The sequence below is a fragment of the Gossypium hirsutum genome, chromosome D09 (genome assembly GCF_007990345.1).
Source record: "Gossypium hirsutum isolate 1008001.06 chromosome D09, Gossypium_hirsutum_v2.1, whole genome shotgun sequence".
NCBI lineage: Eukaryota > Viridiplantae > Streptophyta > Magnoliopsida > Malvales > Malvaceae > Gossypium > Gossypium hirsutum.
This window is the reverse complement of record NC_053445.1, coordinates 30,960,821-30,978,907: the sequence shown is the minus strand read 5'-3', so window position 1 is coordinate 30,978,907 and position 18,087 is coordinate 30,960,821. Positions and strand designations below refer to the sequence as shown.

The 18,087-nt window shown below is 31.9% G+C and overlaps 2 protein-coding genes across 2 annotated transcripts; one reads left to right on the top strand and one right to left on the bottom strand.

Moving 5' to 3' along the window:
- Nucleotides 1–594, top strand: LOC121220754 (uncharacterized). The gene has a single exon (XM_041100200.1). The coding sequence runs from the start codon at nucleotides 1–3 to the stop codon at nucleotides 592–594; it is 594 nt and encodes a 197-aa protein (XP_040956134.1).
- Nucleotides 595–1,222: 628 nt separating this feature from the next.
- LOC107892639 (myb-related protein 315) lies at nucleotides 1,223–17,314 on the bottom strand. The gene is made up of 3 exons (XM_016817703.2): nucleotides 17,206–17,314; nucleotides 1,773–1,902; nucleotides 1,223–1,685 (listed from the first exon to the last, which is right to left on the bottom strand). Exons 1-3 carry the CDS (start codon nucleotides 17,312–17,314, stop codon nucleotides 1,250–1,252), a joined length of 675 nt encoding a protein of 224 aa, XP_016673192.2. The 3' UTR covers nucleotides 1,223–1,249.
- Between the last annotated feature and the right edge of the window lie 773 nt (nucleotides 17,315–18,087).

Genomic DNA, 18,087 nt, shown 5'->3' with positions numbered 1-18,087 from the left:
ATGTCAGGATCAGAAATAGCAAGGAAAATTAGAAACTATCTAACAGAACTCGAAGCAGCAAAAAAAGAAAAACCTACCATTCACACTTCTGACAGTTATCAGCAGATCTTCAAAAGGGGAAAAGCAACAGTTCAGTTTGATGCAGCGTTTGATAGCCAGACGTCCACATCGGCATCGGGGCTATTAGCCTGGAACGAGGAAGGGAAAATCCTTGCGTCACTAGCAGTTCTTCACTCCAACATCGAAGATCCATTCACAGCAGAGGCTCATGCAGGATTACAAGCAATCAATCTAGGTATTAGGTTGGGAATCAACAAAATGGAGATAATGGGCGACTCAAAAACAGTTATCAAAAAGTGTCAATGTTTCAATACAGATAGATCGATCATTGGAGCAATAATCAGAGATATACGGAACCGGAAAGAGAGATACGAGGAGATTATGTTTTCTTTTATCCCAAAAGCAAAAAACATCTACGCTCACACCATTGCTACAGAGGCTCTTAAGAGAAGTGAAAGTTTTTACTTGGAGAAGGGAGTACCGGAGATGATCCGTCGAGAGCTGGAGAGGCGCGGACTAAAACCTCCTAACTGAAGAGATGAAAGACTTTTATGCAATAAAGGATAGCAGAGTAATAGAAGCATTGGAACCTGCTATCATTAAAGCTGGTAGGTGGCTCTGAACGGAAATGACATTGTGGTGTCCAGCTATATCGTTTGACTGGGATTGGATAAGTATAAGTTTTATTTTATTCTTTTATTGGTTAGGCCCATTATGTTTCTTTGTTTCCAGACTTTTCTTTTGTAAGGCCTTAGGCCATTTTCATTTGTTCTCCATTTATATATATATAAATCCAGTCAATTTAATCAAAAAAATGATATTTAAAATATTTTGATATAATAATATTTTATTATAATTTGGTAACCTAATGAATAATAAAAATATTTTGATCGACCTTAATACCATTTTCTATTTTTAAAATAATAAAATATTTAAAAATATATTTAATTAAACTGAAATAAAATTAAAAGTAGATTATTTAAACTTGACCTGCATTGAAGCTTAAGAGTTGGTGGATGGGCAATAGCACATGCTCGCCTAGCTTCAAATTCTGTTTATTCAATGCAGAATTGGATCATTTTTATTGGTAGGATAATACATCATAATCAAAACTTCAGATTTAAGACCCTTTCTTATTTGACTAAAACTAGGTAATCTTGTAGGAACCATGGCGTTTCTCACACTAGCTTTAGCTTGGCTTACTGCACCATAACTTCCATTGATAATCATCCAAGTTCCATAATCCATCCCAAACAACATCCTCGTTCGATGTCTCATTGCCATTACCCATGGGATAAAACAAGCTTTGTTCTTCCACCATGTTGGGGCATGAAGTAGCCGCCCCCATTTCTTGTCGCAGCTGTGGCATAAATGGAGCTTTGGGTTCAGTTTCTTCCAGTAAAGACATCATCCTTTTCATGTCGGATTCATTCAACTGTAAGTACTGCTGCTGTTGTTTTTGTTGCAGAAGTTGCTGTTGAAAATGTTGCCTTTTAAGTGTTCGAGCTTTTGCCTGGTCGGAGTTATCCGGTGATAGTTTAGCCTTTTTCTTGAAATGAGTCCTCCAATAGTTTTTTATCTCATTGTCAGTTCTTCCTGGTAAGCTTCTTGCAATGGTTGACCACCTTAAAAGTTTTGTTCAACTACGAATATTAAATACGAATACTTCAAGAAAGATTAATCCGAACAAATTTATATATTAAAATCATTACCTGTTTCCCCATCTTGCATGTAGCTCAAGAATTATACTCTCTTCATGAGGGGTTATTTGGCCCCTTTTAAGGTCTGGCCTTAAATAATTCACCCACCTTAGCCTGCAACTCTTCCCATTCCTTTTTAACCCTAAACAGATGTTATTATAAACAACAAATTATTTCATTTCTATTTAATAAATAATTTTGCCTTCAACACAGCTTTCTAATTGAATTCTAACAAATCAAAACATATGGGGTTTAACTAATAAAATTCAGACTTTTTAATATTGTAACATGATTATAACACTACAAAATACACAAACACAACACCCTATCTAACAAATTAAAAAATAAGATAGGGTCTCTTTACTGCATGTATAAATATGTGAAACACCAACCCTAGTAGGCATATATTTGAAGAAAAAAAACCCAAAAAGACCCAAAAAAATAAAAAAAAACCTTCACTTTAAAGCATTTTTAAAGGGTTCTCTTAGCATTTAAAAAGAAAGAAAGAACGAAAGATGTCTTTGGCAATGATGGGAGAACAGTTTGGTTGGGGTGTAATTGAAGAAGAAGCGTGGAGGAAAGGTCCTTGGACTGCTGAAGAAGATAGGCTTCTTACTGAATATGTTAGATTACATGGTGAAGGCAGATGGAACTCTGTCGCTAGGCAAATAAGTCCTTAAGTTTTAATTTACCCCTAAACAAATTACTCTTTACTTAAATCAACAATTTGTTTAGGGGTAAATTAAAACTTAAGGACTTATTTGGATAAAAAAGATAATAGTTAAGGGTTGTTTGAGCATTTATTTGATCGTAATAACAGTATAAGAGTTTACTTAAATAAAGTTATATATTTTGAGGGCTTCTTTTATGATTTTTACCTTATTCTTTTTATCAAATACAATGTGAGGGAGGAGGGATGGGGAATGGCATGGCCTGAACCGATGTGATCAAGAAGAGTTTTTACTATTACTTCACTCTAAGTGTCAATAACTTAAAAAAACATTCAATAGAAAAAGGAAAAGGAGCTTAAGATGAAACCACAAAATTGCTTTGAGGAAAAATAGAATTATAAATTTTAGAAAGAAGTTATAGTGTAATTTTATTAATATATTGATTTGTAATTTTATAAAAAATTAAAAAAATTAATAAGTGAGAGTTGGTGGCTGAGGCAAGGGGCAAGTAGTGCCATGGTTATCTTAAAATAGAAAATTTTTTTATTTAGACCTTTTATAATTTATAAAATTTTAAATTAATAATGATAAAATTGCACTTTAGCTTCCAAAGTAATAAAAATTTGATTTATTCCTTTAAAAATTATAAAATAGTCTATTAAAATAGTGAAATTACATTTTTACTATCGTAAAGATATACAATTTAATTCCACCCCAAAATTTTTTTTGATGAAATTATATTTTTACTATCATAAAAATATACAATTTAATCTACCCCTAAAAAATTTTTTGACTCCGCCACTGGCGAGAGTTAAGACCCTATCAACCCGTTGCATACCCTTAAAGGGGCCGTATGAAGTCTGAATATTGACAAAAAGATTTGATATCCATCATAAGTGCTTAACTAATATACCAATGGCATGGGTGATAATATGAATCTTTTTTGTGATATAGGTTGTGATATGTTAATATTTTGTACTTAATTATCAATATTTTTTATAGTTGAAATCTCATTATATTCATAAATATGTTGTAAATTAAAAAAAAATTTAACTCACATAATTTTTAGGGGAAAAGATTATATGAAATAGAAACCCCACAACATCTTATACCCTTATCAATTATTTAATGTCATTTCAACTTTTTTTTTATGTCATTGAAGAGAAATGATTGTATGAAATTGGGATATGGATGACGTGGAATCACAGTTTCATACAATTCTTTTTCGTCATTGACATATAATTTTGGTAATTTTTTTTAATCTCAACCCAGGACCCTCAACCTTGAACTTTGGACCCAAAACCTTAAACTCTTGACCCTAAATCTTAAACTTTAAACCCAGAACCCTAAACCATAAACCTTGGACCTTAAATCCTAGACCCTTGAACTTGGACCCTCGACCTTAAACTTTGGGTCTAGGGTCCAGTGTATAAAGTCTAAGGTTTCAAGGTTCAAGATCGAGAGTCCAGGGTTGAGGTTAAAAAAAATTACTAAAATGACGTATCAATAACATTAAATAATTGGTAAATAATATAAGATGATGTGGCGTTTCTATTTTGTACAATTATTTTCTTAATTTTTAGAGAGTTAAACTCGAATTTAAATACTCAAATTCAACTTTGTTGATATAAAATTTTGACTTTTAAAAGATTTTATTGATTTGATTTTAAAGCCACTCATCAAGGAATTAGGTGGCGTGTTTTAATTTATTATCCAATTAGCATATATTTGCTTTTGATGCTAAAGAGGAACAAAGGGAAACTAGAATCTCATAGACTTATGCCACGTATAACCTAATGTTTGTGCAAATGTATTATATTTTAATAATTAATAATCAATTTATTGTAAATCATTCATAATGGTATTTGTATTATATTAATTGAGAATATTATATTTAAATATTTAAATTATTAATTTAGTTAATATTGTTGTTATAAAAATTTAAAAATGTGAGTTTAAATATATATTTTTTATTTTTTTAGGGCTTAAGGAGGATTACGGATAATTTAGGTATCCTATAAAAATAAATAAAAATATTTTTAATTATTTGAATTTAAATTATATAATTTTTACATAAATAAATCATAAAATGCAACTTGCTAGGTAAAATATGGGCATTTATGTCATTAACATATTCAAATTATTTAATTTTTAATATTCGAAATTATTAAGGTTTGATTTTATTATTTTTAGAGTGAAATTTAAGGGTTAAATACTTTACAAACCGATTAAATAAATTATTGATGTAGTAATAAATTTTAAGTATAATATCAAATTTAGTTCTTAATATTTATTATTTTTATCAAATTTTTTTAGCTAAATTTGATCATTAACCTTTCAAAAAAAGTTAAATTATCTTTTTCTTTTAATGAGAATACTTATTAAAACATTATATTTTAATGATGTTGGCGTGACAACTCTCATGACAGTCCATATTATACTTCATGCTAATATGATACTATTTATCTTATATGACACGTTAACAAGTAATTTAAAAATGATAAAATATTCAAAATTCAACAAAAAAAAGTTAAAATAGCATAAAAATTCCTTTAAAATAACATGAAGTATGAGTTAATAGGGGTGACAGTAAGGGGCTGGCAAGGGCCTCAACCTCCCTAAAATTGGAAATTTAAAATTTGGTCTTCAAAAATTTATGAAATTTTAAATTAATACATGATAAAATTTCACTTTAACCCTAAAAATGATAAAATTTTGATTTAATTTTTTAAAAATTATAAAGATATAAACAATTAAAATAGTGAAATTATATTTGAGCTTTTATAAAATTATACAACTCCTCCCTAAAAGAAAAAGTTTTTGAATTCGCGATGCCTAAAATTTATGCTCTTTTAACTTTTGATTGACATCAATCTAAAGTTCCAATTCTGAACATTTTTTTTCCTTTTCACATAAGGCCAAAAAATTAATAATTAATAAATTTTAAAATGGTAAAAGTGTAATATTTTGTGTTTGTATTTTACCTTTTAATGTCTTTTCCAAGAGATTACAAAGGTTTAGGATGCTTCTTAAGCAACATTAATTAAACTAATCCTTTTTGCTTTTTGCTTTTAAAAAAACAACTTCATTGGAAGGGAATGTTTTAGCTTTGCTTTTTTCTAGAAACCCTATAATTTGGCAAAATAATTCTTCTAAATTCAATCAAATTAGATAAATACATATATCAAGTAATTTGTCTAGCTGAAAATTCTGATCTAAATTCAAGTAACATCATTTTAATTTTAATTTAATTCAATTTAAAGATATCCTTAATTAATAAAATCATTTTTACTTAAATTTAATGAATATATATAATATAAATAAAGTAAAATTTTAGCATGTAAATTTATGTCAAACATCCTATATTCAAGTTGTGGGGTAAATTATACTTAAGATTACTAAACTAAACTATTAGTAAGTTTATGTTTTGGCCACTTAAATTCAAAAAGTTACAAAATGGTTGTTGAACTATTTGAAAATCTTCATTTAAGTCATTGTACTGTTAAAATCGCTATTGTATGGCTTTTTTGTTTGCACCACTTGTACCAATCCAAAGCTCTCCTTCCCCTTCTCTTCTACAGTTCAGCTTTTATTCATAAAATAATTTTAAACGTCACGAATCTGTGAACCAAAATCCAAGCAACATTCTCCTTCAATCTTCGACACCAACCGCCAGATCGACTTAGATTTAATGTATGTTTTTCTACTTGTCAATGGGCGCTAATCCACCATATTGGTCGTCGAATCGTCGCTTGGAGCTTGCTAGTTGAACTTTTTAAAGGCAAGAGCTTAGCAACCCAGTGACTTAAATAAAAACTTTTAAATAGTTCAGTGATTCCAATGAAAATTTTTGAATAGTTTAATAATCATTTTGTAACTTTTTGAAATGACCTTGGGTGCAATTTACCCATTTATATATTGTCTCCAAACCTAGGATTGCTATCAGCCAATTATATTTGGACAAGACAATTTTTTGATGACAAAAATATAAAAGTAAGGTTAGCATCATACTTACATGGATTATCAATATTATATTAAGATTCAAGATTGGGTTTGGCCCTTTGTTTATGGATCGTTAATTGTGAAGTACAGCTATATCAAATTTGATAAATATAATTATCATTAATTAACCGAAAGGTAAATTTGTTTAAGGAAATAATCAATTAGGTAAGCTAGAATATTTGAGTTGGTGATTTGTTCATGGTTCTAGGGGAAAAGGGTAAACTACACAATTAGTCTTCTAATTTTCATAACTTTTTATTTTGTATATTGAAACTAAAATAACCTTACATTTTAGGCAACAACCGTTTTAATTTCGGTCGCTTGCCATTAATTCAATTTTCATTTTGATAACTCATTTTATGCTTTTAAATTTTAAATTTTTTCTGTTTTTTAGAATTAATTTTAATTTTTCTAGTAAAAGAAAAAATTGGGGTTTTACTGTGCTACAAGGAGTTACTTGAGATTTTATAGAAAAAGTTGGAGTTTTTACATGAAAAAATTCTTTTGTCTTTTCAATTCCTTTATTTTTTTTCATTTTTTTAGAATTAATTTTAGTTTTTTTAGTGAAAGGAAAAATTCAAAAATTTTACAAGAAAAAACCATTTTATCTTTTTAATTTTTTTCCCAAAAGAACCCGGGTTTTTATAGGAGAAATCTTAGTTTTTACCGAAAAAATCATTTTATCTTTTTAATTTTCTTTATCTTTTTAGATTTATTTTAGTTTTTCCAATAAAAAGTGAAATACTTGGGTTTTTATAGGGAATTGAGTTATAAGGTCCACAACTGAATAACTCAATTCCCTGTAAAAAATCATTTAAAAAAATAAAATTAATTCTAAAAAAAATGAGTAACCAAAATGAAAACTTACAAAAATTGGGTGACTGAAATGAGTATAAAATAGCATTGCCTAACCCCAAATTAACGACGAGTGACCAAAATGAACACGATCGTTAACAGCGATGCCTAAAATGTATTTTTTTTATATTTTCAGTGCTCAAAATAAAAGTTTATAAAATTTGGGTGATTAACTATGTAACTTATCCTAAGAAAAATTGGAAAAATAGATAAATGAACCAAACTAAGGTGTTTGAACTATTTATAAATACAAGTTAAAAAAATCTTGATTATCCAAATTGAACTAAATTCTATCTTTTTATTTAGTTTCTTATTAATTTAAATTTATTATGATGTAAAAAAAGGTTTATATTTAAAATAGTAAAAGTAACTTAAAAATGCTATATAAAATATATATATTTAAAAATACTGTATTATTATGAATATCTTATTAAGTGGATGTCCATCATGATCAAGATAAAGTTTTGATGTACTTTAAATTCTAATAGTTATTAGAATTAGATCTCTACTTCTTTTATACTTCTTATACCTATAAATAGAGACTCTAATGAAGCATTGTAATCATCCATTTTGATCAATAAAGTATATTCTCTATTGCTTTCATATTTTCTTTGTACTTTATTCTCTCTATCTCTCTTTATTTTATAACACGTTGTCAGCACGATGATTCTCTTTATTTTACAACTTCATCTTCAGGATGTTGAAAGATTCATTCTCAGAATGGATTGTGGTTCTTATTCCCAACCTTTGATTTATAATTGTATAAGTATGGGTAAAGAATAGATTTGTCAATGTGATGACGATGATGTTAAAGATCTTTAGCTATATTTTACTATATTTTATTTATTATATCATGTTTATTATAATTGGAGACTAATCATGACAACATGAATAGATAGATTCTAATTTAAAATCCACGCATGTTTGCGATGGTGATTATGAAATAAAGAATCTATTGGGACGTTTATAAGTTCGCCCTAGTAAATATATTGCATTCCCCGAAGTGAATGTAAATGTAAAGAAAATAAAAGATATACTCATGGACCACTAAAAGTGAGAATATAGTAATAAATAAGAGAGCAATGAGAGTTCTAAAGATAACTTTTCAAAGCATAAAGATAACTTATGTTATCAATGTGATATGAAAGATTATTGGTCACATATGTGGTGTATGCCCAAATATTTTGTCTCTGTTAATATTCTTTAAGGAAAGATATGAGAATGTAGTAATGAATTTTATCATTACAGATAGAAAATATTTATCTTATTTGGTATTGAAACAAACAAATATTATTCCAATATTTGAGAGTACAAAATTAGTTGAAAGCTCTAGAAGAGCTAATATATCAATATCTAAACAGCACAAAATTTGTGATGGTTAATGCATTACTTTTAAAATATATTCATAATGGATCTCATATTGAGATTGTGAATGAAGAAAAGATTATATTTCATATGAATCAAAAGATGATTAGTTTATTTATATTTTGAATCGAACTTGGCACCTCTCGCACTCTAAGCGAGAATCATACCACTAGACCAAATGCTTTACATTTGAAGATTTTGACATATCCCTGAAGCAAATATTACATATAATTGTTTAAAAATTATATTTATTCATTGACTTAGTGGGATTATAGACTTCACATTGATTTAGACATTTCCAAAAGTAAATGTCACAATAGTATTTATATGTGGATACAAAATAAAAAGAATGACAATAAAATTATCAATTGTCAAAATTTATATTTACATTATTAGTACAATGAAAAACATGTTAAAGTAAACCAGAAGTTTACTAATACAAATACATTTACTATTTGGCGTGACCAGTTAGACTATCCTGAATCATATATGATGCGGGAATTAATTAAGAATTTATATGAATATTCATTAAAGAACCAAAAGATTCTTTAATTTAAAAAATTCTCATTTGTTGTTTGTTCTCAATGAAAATTGATTCTTAGAAACTCGCTAGCTAAAGTTGAGATTTAATATTTTGCATGAAACGAATATGGGCCCATTCATCGACCATGTGGATGGTTTTGATATTATATGATTTTGGTAGATGCATCTACAAAATAATCACATATGTGTTATCAATTTGCAACCTGTCGTTTGCAAGATTGCTTGTTTAAATAATTAATTTCAAATCATACAATATTATTATTGAAATAATGAAATAAAAAGAGGATCTTGAATAAATCTATTGAGAAATATATATATGGATGTCGAAACCTTTTTTTGAAGTCGACTTTTTATTTATAAAAATAGGAAACTAAAATGGGAGTCGCCACCAATCCTTTTTATTTAGGTGTGATTGGGTCACCTTAAAACTCATTTTAATAAAATGTTAGACTTATTAAAACGATACTTTTCTATCTACAAAATCCAGGAAATGGGTTTGGAAGTCGGTTACGTATAAGGAAGGATTAGCACCCTCATAACGCCCAAAATTGGTACCTAATTGATTACTTGATGTCTTAGTGTCGAAAATTGAAAATTTGAAGAGAATTTAAAACACGATCCCATCTTGCATTTTAACTTAAAATCACTTAAGTAAATTAAAACATATGTAAAAGACTTTCTTATCTCGAGGTAAACGAAAAGGTCATGTCCCGTAAGTTAGAACACTACATCTCGAATCCTCAAAAATAAGTTTGCTCATTATTCAATTATTAATTAAATCTTATGTGTTTTAATTTTAAAAGTGATGTTCAGTTATCTAGGTTCAAGGAGAAAGTCGAACCCCATAAGTTAGGACACGATTACTCGAATTTCTAAATAAGAACGTTGCCTTGGTTTTTAAATACTCCTTTTTACGCATTGAATAAAAAATTCAATATGACGTTTAAAGTGGTGTATATTTAATTTATTCTGGTACAATACAAAACGGACAAATATGTCTAAATATAATGTATGGAATAGTGATAATGAAATAATATAAAATGGCTAGGTAGATAGAATATTAGAATGATAGATAATAAGTAAATAAAGGAATACTATAATAACATAATAATAAGGTAAAGTAAAATAAAAATAAAATGGAAAATACATGATTAAAAAGGATAAATAAACATGATCTAAAATAATAAAAAATGAGAAAAGAAATAAAAATAAAATAATAACGACAATAATAAAACAAATACACAAATAAAAGAGCATAAACAATCTAATATCTAAGTGTAAAAAAGAAAAAAAAAACAAAATAGATAAATAAATAAACGCTCGATGAAAAGAAAATAAATAAATAAAACAATTTCAAATATAACAAAAAGTAAAGGAATGATAAATAACCAAATAAGTAAATAAATAAATAAAAGAATTAAAATAAGTAAAGGACTTAATCTTAACTTAAATTAAATTAAAAGGATAATTTTGGATAAAATAAATAAATAAAAGACCAATGTGAAAAGAGTGAAAAAGAACGAGGACCAAATGAGCAATTATCCCAATCCTCAAGACACGCGTCCCTTCTCCAGGAGATTAGCAAACCAAGGACTTAATTGAAAGCGGGGTAAAATTGAATGGTAAAATTTCTAAAAAGAAAATAATAGTAAAATTAGGACTAAATTAAAAGAACCCAAAAGGCGGAAGAACTAGGAGCGCAAATATCCCCTCGAGGTGAAAACATGCGGATCTTAGGGGATGGATCGGGTCGGGCCGCGGGTCACGTCAAAACGACGTTGTTTTGACGTCTGAAAATCGGCCGAAAACGGAGCCGTTTAAATCGCCTATTTAAACCAAAAAAAATTCAAAAAAAAATCATTCATTCATTCAATTAAAAAATGAAATCCCCCTTTTTCTCTCAAAGCCTCCTTTGGCTGGCCTTGGCGTCGGCGAGTCCCTGCCACAATGGCCACCGGTCACTGGCGATAGCTCCATAGTCCATGGTGGCCGAAAAACCTAAACGACCCCTATTTTTGGCCTTTTGGCTCCCAAAATCCAGATTTGGGGTCGGTTTCCTCGAAAACTCCTCAAAAGTCACAAAAAATAAAAAAACAAAATATCCTTCGATTTTAAGGTTTTAAAAAAATCTCCGTCACAAAAAGGGTCACCATTCATCGGTGGTGACGACCTCAACCAACTCACAGTGGCAAACCACGACATGTCAGGTAAGTTTTTTTCTTTTTTCTTTTATTTTTCATATATATAAGAAATATATATATATAAAAGGGAAAATCACCTTCGAATTTGTATTCTGTTTGTTCTTTTTTGATTGCTCTTTTTTTTGAAAGGAAAAGAAGATCCCTTTTTATGTTACAAAAATTAGTTTTTATAACCGAGAAAGTATTACAATATATGTTTTTTCAATTGCTTTCTTATGCTTCTTTTCCTTTTTTTGTGTTTCTTGTAAGGGCGGTAGAAGTCAACGAGGTTACTACTGTTGTTTTGGTGCAAAGGGGAAGTTTTCGGGCACCGCGTCTGCTGACATGTCAGGGAGCGGCGCGGTAGAAGGGGCTAGGGTTTTTTTGGCTTTTACTGAAAATGTTTAGGTTGTGGGCCTGTAATTGGGTCTTAGGGGTTTTATTTATTTGGTCTATTTAGGCCTGATATATTTTTTGTAAATGGACTTTGGGACCGTTATTTTTTTATTTTTTATTTTTATTTGGTTTGGTTTGGGCCCGGGAAAAAATGGCCTGTTACAGCTACCCCTCTTTACTCGTTGTCGTGTAACGGGAATGGAGCAAAGACTTTTAAAAGGGTCAATTTTTCTTGGTCTTGCCGAATCTCATCTTCTTTAGTGCTTCTCTTCTTCAAGTAGTCTCATTCCAACCCACTGCAACTTTAAGGGTATAAGAATTGTAATTTCAATCTACTCCACTGTAACTTCGGGGAGATATTCATATCTTCAACCTATTCTGCTGCAACTTTAGGGAGATAAGATTTGTAGCTTGTAGCTTTAGTCTATTCCAGTGCAACTTCAGGGAGATAAGACTTGCTATAGTAGATTTAATCCGACCCACTACAACTTCGGAGGTATGGGACTTATCGCTTCAATCTGCTCCACTGCAACTTTATGGAGATAAGATTTGTAGCTTGTAGCTTTAGTCTATTCCACTGCAACTTCAGAGAGATAAGACTTGCTATTGTAGATTTAATCTGACCCACTGCAACTTCAGAGGTATAGGACTTGTCGCTTCAATCTGCTCCACTGCAACTTCAAGGAGATAAGATTCGCCATGGTAGATTTAATCCGACTTAATGCAACTTGAGAGGTATAGGATTTAGTTTCAATCTACTCCGCTACAACTTCAAGGAGATAAGATTCGTAACTTGTAGCTTTAATCTGTTCCACTGCAACTTCAAGGAAATAAGATTCACTATGATGACTTTAATCCGTCCCACTATAACTTTAGGGGTATAGGATTTGTGGTTTCACTGATCTGTTACACCATTCTCTAGGGAACATGACATATAGAATCCATTTCATGGGCCTATATTTATGCCAAGCAATTAGGATGTTATGATCAGAATAAATCAAATGCTCCTAACTAGATGTGTAAGAATAATGTTTGCATGAATGTAGAATGTCATGTTTTTTGAGAATGATCTCCTTTTAATGCTTAGGTTGACATTGCTCGTTGTTTATCAAGGTTCTATCACTGACGCATTACCCTACCTTCTTGTTCAGCCAATATCTTTGATAGAAAACTCGAGGAAATGATCACAATTTAAACTATTCGTTCCCAAACCTTTCCAACTCTTAGATTTAGTTAATTCTGACTAGTGGTCTTGTTTCAGATCCTTTTACTATTTAGAAAACTTTTAGAGCAAAATGCAAGAAATCCTTTTACTTGAATATTATTAGTCCATTAATCATTATTTCAATAAAAAATGCTTAAAAATGATTGTAACAATGGACAAGGTTGAAATTTATTGGGAGCAAAAATCGAAACGAATAGATTAATCAAAATGGAAAATGATGCTAAAATACAAAATGAATAAGATGAAACTAGGTGCCCCAGATATCGTAGTATGAGCTTCTTCGCACTAACTTCTCGAGGACCCTTTTGAGCCTGATATGTGTTTAGGAGATCCAGAGTACTTTGTTGATACCCCAAGATGTAACATTCTTCCTTCTGAGAAGACCCTACCATCACATGTTCAATCTTCAATCCAAATTTGAGCTGCCCTTTTCTGAGTTTTCAACTCAAAACCCTTTTGGTCCCAAGGCTCCCTTTACGGGTTTTCGCCTTGGCCTCTCCTCCTTCTTTTTCTTTTATTTTTTTAGGTGAAGTATTTCTTGATTGAATCTATCTCGGTCAAAATCAATACTCCTCCAGAAAAGGCCTTTTTTACCATATAAGGTCCTTCCTAGTTTGGCATCCACTTTCCTCTGAAATCCTTTTGTATGGGAATGATCTCTTTCAATACAAGACCCCCTCCTGAAATTCTCTAGAGTGAACCTTCTTGTTATAAGCTTGCATCATTCATTTTTGGTACATCTAACCATGACGAATAACCCTTAGCCTCTTTTCTTTGATCAAGTTCAACTGATCATATCGAAATTGGATCCATTCTGCTTCATCTAACTTCAGTTATGACAAAATTCAGTGGGAAGGAATCTTGACTTCAATGGGCAAAACTTCCTCTATTCCATAAACCAATAAGGAATGCGTTGCCCCGGTGGAGTCCTAATAGACGTTTGATAAGCATAGAGAGCGAATGGTAACTTCTCATGCCAATCTTTATAAGTCTCAGTCATTTTTCCCACGATCTTCTTAATGTTCTTATTGGCTGCCTCGAGCGCAACGTTCATTTTTGGGCGATATGGTGATGAGTTGTGGTGTTTGATTTTGAACTGACTACAGACTTCTGATATCGTGCTGTTGTTCAAATTTAATGCATTGTCAGGTGTGATCCTTTATGGCATTCCATACTAGTATATGATCTCTTTTTTCAAGAATTTGCTAACTATTTTCTTTGTGGCATTGGCATAAAAAGTGACTTCTATCCACTTAGTGAAGTAGTCGATGACCAAAAAGATGAACCGATACCCGTTGGAAGCTTTTGGTAAGATCGACCTAATGACATCCATGCCCCACATAGAGAAAGGTCATGGAGAAGTCATAACATGAAAAGGTGAAGGAGACACATGAATTTTGTCTCCATAAATTTGGCACTTATGGCATCTCTTAGCATAACTAATAAATCTTCTCCCATGGTGGACCAATAATATCCAAATCTCATGATCTGCCTGACCATTGTAAAACCATTAGCATGTGTTCTGCAAACACCCTCATGGACTTCTTCCAAGATTTTCTTAGCCTCAACAACATCCACACATCTTAGTAGCACCTAATCCTTTCTTCTTTTGTATAGGATCTCCCCATTTAAGACATAATCATTGGCCAATCTTCTCAATGTCCTTTTATCATTCTCAGTTGCTTGGTCAGGGTATTCACGATTCTTCATATATTGTAGTATATCGTGGTACCAAAGGTGATCGTCCTTTTTTTCTTCCTCAATGTTGTAACAATGAGCCAGAGCCTCATAAATACTCATCTGGATAGGTTTTGCATCCTATTGTTTGTTCACTTTGATCGTGGAAGCTAAAATAGCCAAGGCATCAGCCAGCTGGTTTTCATCTCGTGGGAGGTAGCAAAAGGTGATGTCATCAAACTCCTCAATTAACTCAAGAACCAGCTTTCAATAATTGATCAAATTGGGGTATCTCGTCTTCCATTCACCTTTAAGTTGATAGATCACTAGCGCAGAATCCTCATATATCTCCAGTACTTTGATCTTACGTTCTATGGCTACACGAATACTCATGATACATGCTTCATATTCTGCCATATTGTTTGTACAATCAAAATCCAATTTACCAGTAAAGGGATAAAGATTTCTATTTTGGGATACCAAGACTGCCCTGATTCCATTATCTATAGCATTTGACGCTCCGTCAAAATTTAGTTTCCAATGATGTCCTTCCTGAGCATTTTCTTCAGTGGTAGCAACATACATCAAATCTTCATTTGGGAAATCAAAGTTCAAAGGCTCGTAATCTTCTAGAGCTCTACTGGTTAAAAAATCTACTATTGCACTCCCTTTTATTGCCTTATGGTTCACATAAATTATATCAAATTCAAAAATCAAAATTTGCCATCGGGCCATTCTTCCATTTAGAGCAGTTGACTCCATCATGTATTTTAGAGGGTCCATTTTTTAGATGAGTCAAGTTTTGTGGTACAACATGTACTGTCTCAGTCTTCGGGTTGTCCAGATCAATGCGCAACACAACTTCTCGATTGGCGAATATCTTGTCTCACATTTAGTGAATTTCTTATTGAGATGGTATATAACTCTTTCTTTTCTTCCTGACTTATCAAGTTGACCAAACACGCATCCCATGGAATTCTTGAATACTATCAAGTATAGTATCAACGGCTTATCTAGGCTATGTGGCATCAGCACTGGGACAGGTAATGTTTAACCTTGTCAAAAGTTTTCTGATACCCCTCATCCCATACACTTAGATTGTGTTTCTTAAGGAGACAAAATATGAGATTGCATTTCTCGGTCAACTGTGAAATGAATAGGGCGATGTAATTTAGTCTTCCTAGGAAACCTCAAACTTTTTTTGAATGCACGACGGAGACAGCTCTTGTATAGCCTTGAATTTATCTGGGTTGATCTCAATCCCCTTTTCACTGACTACGAATCCTAGCAATTTCCCCGACCTATTCTCGAAGGTACATTTTGCTAAATTGAGCTTTAGTTGGAATTTTCTCAACCTCAAGAACAAATTCTCAAAGACTTGTATGTGCTCCTTTTCTGTCCGAGACTTTGCGGTAATATCATGGACATAAACCTTGAATTCCTTGTACATCATATCATGAAACAAATTACCATGACTCTTTGATACGCCGCTCCCGTATTTTTCAGTCCGAATGGCATCACTTTATAGTAAAATGTTCCCTACATGATTACGAATGTGGTCTTTTCCATATCTTCAGTATGCATCTTTATCTGGTTGTAACCGGAGAAACCATCCATGAAAGAGAACAATGAATAACCTGCTGTGTTGTCCACTGAGGTTTCGATGTGAGGCAACAAGAAATTGTCCTTCAGGCTGGCTTTGTTTAAATCCTTGTAGTCTACACACATTCGCACTTTCCCATCTTCTTAGGGACGAGGAATATATTACCTTCCCACTCCGAGTATTTAACCACTTGTAGAAAACCATCGTCAAATTGCTTCTTGACCTCTTCTTTTATTTTTAGCAGGACGCCAGGCCTCATCCTTCAGAGTTTCTGTTGAACTGGCTTACATTCTTCCTTTATGGGGAGCTAGTGTACCATGATATCAGTACTTAACCCAGGCATGTCTTGATACGACCATATGAAGACATATTTGAATTCTTGGAGTAACTCAATGAGGTCTCGTATTGTCTCTGTGGTGATGCAAGCTCCGATCTTCACTTCTTTCTCTTCTTTTAAGCTCATAATTTCTACTGACTCTTTGTAAGGTAAGATTTGTTTCTCATCTTGTTCTACCATCCTTAACAGATCGGGAGATAGGTTACAATTTTGATCATCTTCAAAGTCTCGAGGTTCCTCTGAACACATATCTTACTCAAAAGGAGACCCTGAGTCAATAGTAGCGTCACTCATATCATTGATATCTGGAGACCTGTTATAGTAACGAAAGAAGACCCAAAGAATAAAAGAATTTAAGAATAATTATTTGTGTGGTATGAGTATGAATGAAATGGAAGAAATAAAAAAATATTTTTCAAAATGAGACACAAATATGCATTTTTATTGAAATAAAAATATTGGGCATATGCATTTTCACAAAAGGATTCTTATTACTCCCAGGCTTAGAGTAATAAGCGTGTTTTGAACATTAATCTGAATTAGTTCTAAAGATTACAGGGATCTCTTCCACAGTCCAATTGTTTAGAACACTTCCGGGGATATAAGGGCAAATGCTTGATAAGGTTTTCCCAACTCCTTCAGATATAGCGTTGATGCTCAGATTTTCTAACATTTCTTCCGCAGCTTCCTTTCTTGACATCTTTCGTTCAAGATAAATGGTTCCTCCTGACACAAATCTTCTGGATATATGGGGAAAAGTAATCGGTTCCCACTTGACCTCTCTCCCACTCAGTCACGCTTTTCTCATTTCTTGCTTCTTCTCTAGCTCTCTCTTAAGCCAAAGCAATCTCGTTTGTCCATCAACACTAGTACCTCAACCCTTCTTTGTAGGTATTTTCTGAGTCCTTTCCCGGGTAAGGCTCATTTCCCAATCGTCAGCTGCAGGCCCATCCTCGTAATTTTGGATATTTTGGGCATTGGTGTAACACCCTGAACCCGAGACCGACACCGGAGTCGAACACGAGGTGTTCACAGACTTTAAAAAAATAATTTCCCAGACACTGCCAATCTACATACTAGTTACTTTAAAAATCATATCTTGAGTTCAGAAACTTGGAATCCAGTTCCGTAAATTTTCCCTGAAACTAGACTCATATGTCCATCTACATATTTTTTTCTAGAATTTTTGGTTGGGCCAATTAGTACAGTTTATTAGTCAAATTCTCCCATGTTACAGGGATCGACTACACTGACCTTTGCGCATTACGACTTGGATATCTCCATGTACAGGGCTTCAATACTGATGCCGTTTGTTTATATAGAAACTAGACTCAGAGAGGAATCTATACATATATGGCTTGAATCTTAATTGTCTCTGGTTAATTTGTAATGAATTTCCAAAGTTGGAACAGGAAATCCAGAAACCGTTCTGGCCCTGTCTCACAAGAACCTGAATATCTCTTAACATACTAT